General features: G+C 42.0%; 1 protein-coding gene across 2 annotated transcripts in view; it reads left to right on the top strand.

Moving 5' to 3' along the window:
* The window catches only part of LOC138003729 (elongation factor 1-delta-like), a 51,287-nt gene that overhangs the window by 12,931 nt on the left and 30,316 nt on the right, over window positions 1-8,040 (top strand). Inside the window, exon 2 of one of the 2 annotated variants that reach the window (XM_068849948.1) lies at window positions 2,318-2,386. The exons of the other annotated variant lie outside the window; for it this stretch is intronic. Within the exon in view, the coding sequence (XP_068706049.1) occupies window positions 2,318-2,386 (69 nt within the window). The remainder of the gene's footprint in view (window positions 1-2,317; window positions 2,387-8,040) is intronic. 2 annotated transcript variants of the gene reach the window in all.

Here is an 8,040-nt window from a genome sequence, read left to right as displayed (position 1 = left end):
ACCCAGCTCCTGCAAAACACTCTTCTTGTGAACCCAGCTTGTGCCACATAGAACAGTGTTAAGTGAGGAAACTGAGCTCCCTTGGTAAATAAGATGTACCAAGTAAAGGGAAAAAATGCTGGGTCTATAGGTAACATGGCGGCACCACACTGGGTAGCCCACTTCTTCCATGCCCAAAACGCTCGAACATATGACATTACTGTCTTTGGTGCCCTATCCTGAACTAGTATACGTGGAAGAGACTTTGCAAACTGCCTCAGCTGGGGTGGCCTGTGAACTCCTCCTGCAACCAAACAGACAGGTCCACTTCCACCCGAACAGGGTTTGGCACAAAGTCAGGCCATGAGTAGATCATTTGCAAAATTCATCAACCCACACAAGGCAATACTGGATATAAAACAAAACATTAATGCCATTCACGACCACCTTGCTAATGCAGCAACAAGTGGCCCACAATAAGACTATTGCTGCAACATCCAGAACCCCTTGGCCAACACAGCTGGGGTAAAATTGCCATAACAGTAAAAACTGCACTAACTGCCCAAATAGTGAGTGACACAGCAGAGGTAAAATTAAATGCCATGACTGCCCAAATGGCAATGGCTAATTGATTGCCATGACAGCTAAAAATTGCACTAATCAATCCCAACAATAATGGAAAGATATCACAACAGGGGCCAGCTACATGCACTACTGACATTAGGCAAGCCATTTACCATTTTAATCCCACGGTACTACAGCAACATAACAATGTGACAATGAGTACTAAAGGAAGGCACCATCACTACTGGCAAACATTTTCGGTTTTGCCCAAACAGCACAAGATTCCTCTGAGAAACTCTCTCCTACTGTTGGTTGCTGAAGCAAATGCCAAGAGCCACAATTGGGAAGGAGGGTGTTCCTGATGTAAAAGTACTGCTGGCAGTTGAGCCTGACAGAAAAATCCCCTAGTACGGTTGAATGATTATTGCATCAGTGACAAAAGCTTGCCATGATCCGGTTGTATCAACTGGGAGAGGCCACCAATAATTATTGGTTTCCTGCAACCAAGCCACTGTAAATGCATCAACTGCTGCGCACGCTGGGTTGCGGTATCTATTGCAGAATCTCTCAAGCTGTTAGGTGTTAATACTTGCAAAATGATCCACTGTATGAAAGCCCCACACTATTCGTCTGGAAACAGGAAGGATCAAGCATGTAATCATTCGGGTCATCAAACGCAGACAAAACATCCGCCTCCACACTTGTGTCCCTGCTCAACAGACAAACGGATATTAAAATCAAAAGCAATGCCTATAGGTGCAAATTTTTGGGAAGTGAAAGAGGTGTATTATGGGATTTGAAAAAGTAGACAATTAGTAGGATAATAATGATACAGTAATAAAGTCACACCAGGGCCTGTAGTTGCTTAGGGCTAAGGAGATAAAAATGTTTATTAACCGTAGATCCTTTGTAAATGATTCCTCTTCATCCACCCTGCCTTCAAACCTTCCCAAGAATGCCTAGTGACCAGACCTAGGGCAGGGTTTGCTATTGTAAAGGCTTCTTATGTTCATGTTTATAAAATAGTAATGATTCAGAATCAAAAGTGAATATACAACTTACAGTAACTGCTTTTATGTCAAACATGTTTATCTTGACAAATTAAAATAATGAGAACATCAAATGAAAATATATTTCTTAATTATATTTGTCACTCTTACAGTGTATGTATCAGCAGTTCCTTCATTTTCATTTTCTTTAATTTTTGTGGCTGTGCTTTTTAACCCAAACAAAGACTCATGGTTAGCAGTACAAACATGCTGCCATTTCTTTGTTAACTGGCACAAACATGACCACTGTAACCTCTTGTAAAAGCCCAAAATTGCCTTGAAAGTGCCGGCCCTGGAATTGTGTGTAGAAAGCCATTGAGTAAGCCTTTTACATGTACCTTCATTCACTTCAATCAACTGTCTTTTATAGAAATCCAAAAGATTTGCACTAAGTGGGTTCCATTCTTGTAGAAGTGAGAAGTACATGTGCCTGTTACATTACAATGTCTTCATTTTTTGAGTTTCGTTTTTGGGAATAGGTTTTTTTTACATAAAATTAATGATAACTTGACAAGTTATCCTACTTTTTGTCATAACATTTGTTTTGTCAGAAACCTGTCACTTTTTGGTCTCTGAGCATGTTAACATGAACTTGCTTCAAATGTTACAAAACTTGGTAGTTAAAAAGTAAGACTTCATAATATCCATGCTATGCACATTAGTTCCGAAAGCATTCTTTTATCTACCTTATTCTTGACTTTAAAACTAATTCTGTTTTGTCTCAGGGTTCAAGCTTTTCTCCAGTTCAAGAGATAGCCAAAGCCCGTAAAAAAATTCAAGAGACGCTTAGCACGGTAAGCTAGTGTCATGGCACGCTTGCCTTGATTATCTGTTTCCATTTCTTTCCCTTGTGGTTACCCAAAAATCTAATATCAAACCAGGAAAATTAATGTTTAGACGATATTTCCAGAATAACTCTGGAAAAAGTGATTGAGTGATCAATTCTGTTGAAACTTGCATGTAGCAAATTAAAGTAAGCAACTTGACTATAAGCAACAGCAGCCTCTTTCTAATCAAAATCCAAAGATCTACATTTATGTCTAGATTGTTGGGTATGAATGATTTTCATTTAAGAAGGAAAATAAGAAGCTGGGTTCTTCAGAAAGTAGGTCCTGAAGCAAAACTTTTACCTTGGCAACAAATGCGGGCCAGTGTTATTTCTAGTATTGCATATGTTTTTTTTATTGGTGGTAAAGGGGAATCATGGCAGTTTACCCTTCAAACATTTAGTCCCCAATTTCTAGACGATTACATGACAGTAGCTCCCATGTAGCTCCCATTGTGGTGTGGCCGGGGAAGGTGCCTGAGAAAACTGAAGGAGCCGCAAGCAAGCACACAAGGTATCCATGACAACCCTGTGAGCGGCAACCACCCCATACATGTACCAGGCACCGTCACACTGAGAACCTCATTGGAAAGACATGTTACCAAAGCCCCCCCAAGGGAGAGATGGGGTTGGGAGCAAAAAGCTTTGAGCAGATCATGACCAAGAAATGAGTTGACCTCCACAGGGATGCTGTAAAATAACTGGGGCCCTGAAAATGCGTAAAGTCCACCCCCTCATATGATTAGCAACTGAGACCGCTGGCCACCATTGTCTCGAGTTTAACTATGCCTAAAGTACATTCAGCCACATTTAAACCCATCTCCAATAGATGGTTGTGGGGAAGGTGCCTGAGAAAATTCAGGGAGCCACAAGTGAGTATGCAAGGTAAACATGACAACCCTGTGAGTGGCAACCACCCAAACAAATCTCCAAGGTGCTTGGAGAGCCAAGGGCCCGCAAACAAGGGGGTCAGGGGACCTTGCTCCCCCAAAAACCATCAAGCGACGACCGCTTCTCCCTAACGGTAAAGGCAAGTAACTAAGTAAAATAACTAATAGAACAAAAAACAGAAAAACTCACCACCAACAATGACCAACAGGGCCTACTACCTGCCTGAGGCATCCACCAGGCGAATGGTTGGAAGCTGTCCAAGATAAGCCACAACTAAAACGCAAAAATATAATTAGAAACTGCAGCCAACTGAGACATGCAAACAGCCAGACACCTGTCACTGGACAGGTTGCAAAACAGCCCAAACTTACGAAAGCTAGGACAGCTGCAGCAAGAGTGATTCAGCTGGCGTACGGATGTAAATCTGATAGGCATTGCTAGACCAGTGACCTAATGCTTGAATCATGTGATCAGGGATGCCATTACCACAGTTGCTGCTCCAATGCGAAAGCTATGGCTAGAAAATGATCCTGGAACACCAGCTGAGGACAAAATGTTGCATAGCCCAATCCATAAGTGACGCCTGGGACAAAAGCCTGCCATCTTGAAAAAGAAAAAGCAGGCCAGCTCTAGACCCTTTTACCATCGTATAAGCCATCAATGACCAGTTGGCACATGTGAAAAGAGCTTTCATTTACAATCTGTCTCAGTCACTTAGCTATAAGAGATCACTTTGCTTCAACCTCGTCATGCCTTTCTTTTATACTCTCTGTCTCAAGCCACTGAACCCTGTATAAATCCCCCTCCTTTTCATTTGTGCCCTTACGTTGTTCAATATTATCCTTTGCATCTTCGTTTACCACCTGATATACATTGTTCAGTTTTTAATAACACCAAATATTTCCAGTAGAACTCTTAAATAAAATGAATCATCTGGTACGTCCAAAGGTACAGGAGTTACGTATTCCTTATAAAGCTTAACACGTTCAGTGCTCCAGTTTCTCAACATTTTCATATGCTTTGGCAATCTTATTCTTGATTTGAATATGTGCCAGGCCACGGTTATTATTATTACTTACATGTACATCTCCCACATACTGTAGATAATCTTCTACAAACTCATCAGTATGCAGCAATAACTGAGAATTCTTGATTTTTACAATGTATGTTTCTACGTTCCTGCCCTGCTTGCAACACGAAGCAATTTCCCAAGTGAACACAAAACGTAGAAATTTAATATATCTTTTAAGTGATTTGGGCATGACACTTCCTAAAAACCCATTTGGCCACAAATATGCCATTTGATCTGCAGAACTTTACGACTTCAGCTTGAGAAGTAGCACATCAGAATTTATTTCTACACAAAACATTACCCTGCTCTCTAATTCTAATTCCGAAATTTACAACCCTTCTTATCAATTAGAAATAATGGTCTCTTAAGTTGGAAATGAAGATTAATAATTGTAAACTACATTATCATTTCATTAAATAAATAGTCTTTACAGGATACTCTTACCCATCTTTCTTTCTCACTTCAGCCAAGCTCGAAGAAAATCAAGATCCTCATGAGGCATCTCGTCAATACATTGATTTGACAGCATATGCTCACTATTGTATTCAGCCTTAAACACAGCTTCACTCTTTCTTTTCACCCCATTCCTCAAAGATATTAGTGCCCAATTACATTTGCTTCAAGTGGCATCTGAAAACTGGTTGTCTTCTAACTTTTGGCATTCTTCCCCTGAGATTGGTGCACAATAATTATTTTGAAACTCTCTCCAGAGATGTGATCCAGTATTAGCAAATTACAGTTACTGTAGCAGTACTGTCCAGAATTTTGACATTCATGCAGTTATGTCATTCATAATGTGAGCAAGTGCTGTCATGTAAATACATTCTTTAACTTTAACTTTAACTTTAACTTAACTTTATTTACAAACAAATCACAATTATACAAACAAGACCATGGTGGCCTGCAGTCAGCATTTCCATTCTAGGTGGGCCACTTACACAGCGACATTGTCACTGGCTCTCACATGTAAACAAAAAGACACTTTAAAATTTACAAGAATTACACAAACAAACGAAAAAAAATGAAAACAAAAAAAGCCATATACTTCAAAAGATTGATGTACATAGCACATATCAACATTCATCTCCTCAATTTTACGAAACTTTAGAAGCAATTTGTTCAATTTACGTTTAAACTGTGTTTTCTTTAGCCAGTGAATTTCTGGGGAGATACCATTCCATGTTTTTGTTCCAATTCTAGAGAAGGACAATAGTTTGTTCTCCACATTTTTACATGAAGTTTCCAGCTATTGCAGACCGCGTGGAATAGGAATTAATTTGTTTCGAGCGAGAAAATAGATTTGAGATATTGGGTGGAGCAATATGCTGATTGTCCTGATGGGAAGAAGGTTTGCCACCCCATAGTTCTCGTCAAAGTTAATGGCATAACCTGTAGAGCACTGCTGGATACCGGCGCGACCAACATGCATGCATACACGCCATATTCAAACTATCATGGGAGTGGTTACAAAACGAACGACACAAAAGAAAAGTATGCCATTCCACTGAGTGTGACGAGAATTGACTGTGTCGAATTGCTGTCTGTTGAAAATGCAAATTATGCGGTAATGATAAGCAAGTACACAAATCTGAAGGGAGTGTACATGGAGGACACAGACTTAAAGAAGATCCTTCCTGTTCATGTTATTCTTGGAGCAAGTGACTATGCGCGAATAGAGACCCGCGAATCCCAGCGAACTGAAGCTATGGGTGAACTAGTGGCAGAATAATACTCGCTTTGAGTGGACCATCATGTCGTCAGGGACGGAGTCAAACCTAGACAGCATGTTCCTAGCGCAAACGGTGTCAAACGATTATAAAGAGCTGTATAGAATGGACGTCCTTGGACTTGAAGACACACCTAGTGGTGATCAGAGCGTTGTCTACGCAGAGTTTTGTGAACAGCTTAGGCGCAGTCCTGATGGGTGGTACGAAGCACACCTTCCTTGGAAAGGAGACCACCCTCCCCTACCTTCGAATGAGTCTGGGAGCTTGAAACGACTGGGGAGTCTAGTTCAACTTCTGAAGAAAACAGGTCGACTGTCCGAATACAATGCAATAATCCAGGACCAACTGCGTAAAGGAATTGTGGAAGAGGCAGGCATGCCAACCAGTGCGAAAGAATTTTACATTCCCCTCAAAGCTGTAGTGAGGGAGAATGCAGAGTCAACCAAGATGCGGGTAGTCTACGATGCCTCAGCCAAAGCCCATAGCTGCGCACCCTCACTAAATGACTGCTTGGAGCTTGGAGCGCCACTCCATCCTGTGGCTCTCGCTGGTGATATCCGCAAAGCCTTTCTCCAAGTGGCAATTCATGCACAAGACCGAGATGCTCTTCGGTCTCATTGGTTAAAAGCTAAAGATCCACAGCGAATTCTGACTTACAGATTCATTCTTGGTACTCTTTGGCTTGGGTCCCTCGCCTTTCTTGCTAGTAGGGGTGATCCAACAACATCTGAACACTTGCCGAAATGAACATCCTATTAAAGTGCATAGAGGAGATTGAGCGGGAGCTGTATGTGGATGACATACTATTTGGTGGACCTACTATCAAAGAAGTGAAACAGAAGAAAGCCACAACAACTGAGATATTCGCCCAAGCTACTTTCCATTTGCACAAGTGGCACTAAAACGTGAAAGAGCCGGAACTGGATGACGTACCCGAAGACAATGCGAAAGAACTAGAGCCAGTTGCAGTGACTGAGCACGAAGACGACTTAAGCTATGCAAAGCAACAGCTGGGCATCTAATCTAGACAGTGTGGACTCCTGGGATTGAAGAGGGACAAGTTATCTGACGAAATTGGACTTGTTAAAAGCCTTGCGAGTGTGCGCATGGGTGACCAGGTTCCTTACTAATTCCAGAAACCCGAAGCCAAGGAGAGTGAAAGGACCACTGACCACCGATGAAATGAAGTACCAGGAAACTTGGTGGACCAGACAAGCTCAAGAGGAAGGCAAAAGTACGAAGAATTTCGAGGCAGACAAGTTACAGCTTAACTTGCAACCAAACGACAACAGAATACTGGAGTGTAAAGGACAAATCATTGGTGCATACCCTATATACCTCCCTGATGGCAATGCATTCACACACAAGTTTGTTCAACGAGCGCATCTAGCGACCCTTCATGGGGGAGTTAGACTCACAATGACCAAAGTTCGGGAGACTCACTGGATCCCTTCGCCTGAGAAAACTTACCAAGAAGGTCATTAAAAGCTTTTGGGGTTGCAAAAGATTTCGAGCTCAAGCCTACCAGTCCCCACTGCCAGGCAATCTACCAACGACCAGAACCCAAGGGGTGACACCCTACGAAACCATCAGTGTTGCCTTTGCTGGGCCCATAAAGTATCAAGCGACAAAGAAGATGGAAGGTAAAGCCTACCTAGCCTTGTACACTGAGGTACACCCCTCTTACCCGAGGGGTGTACCTCAATCTACTTCCAAGCTTAGAAACAAGCAAGTTCCTAGCAAGTCTGAAAGGGTTTATAGCCAGACGTGGACGCCCTTGCATAATTTACTCAGATAACGGAAGCATGTTTAAAGCAGCAGCGAATTGGCTGAGGAAAGCCATGAGAGATGAGAAGTTTCACACCTGCCTTTCAAAGCTGGACATGTTCTGGAGATTCAACCTTAGCCAAGCTCCCTGGTGGGGTGGCCAGT

The sequence above is a fragment of the Montipora foliosa genome, chromosome 5, assembly GCF_036669935.1.
Source record: "Montipora foliosa isolate CH-2021 chromosome 5, ASM3666993v2, whole genome shotgun sequence".
Taxonomy (NCBI): domain Eukaryota; kingdom Metazoa; phylum Cnidaria; class Anthozoa; order Scleractinia; family Acroporidae; genus Montipora; species Montipora foliosa.
The sequence above is the reverse complement of the archived record's forward strand: the minus strand, read 5'-3'. Positions and strand labels throughout refer to the sequence as shown.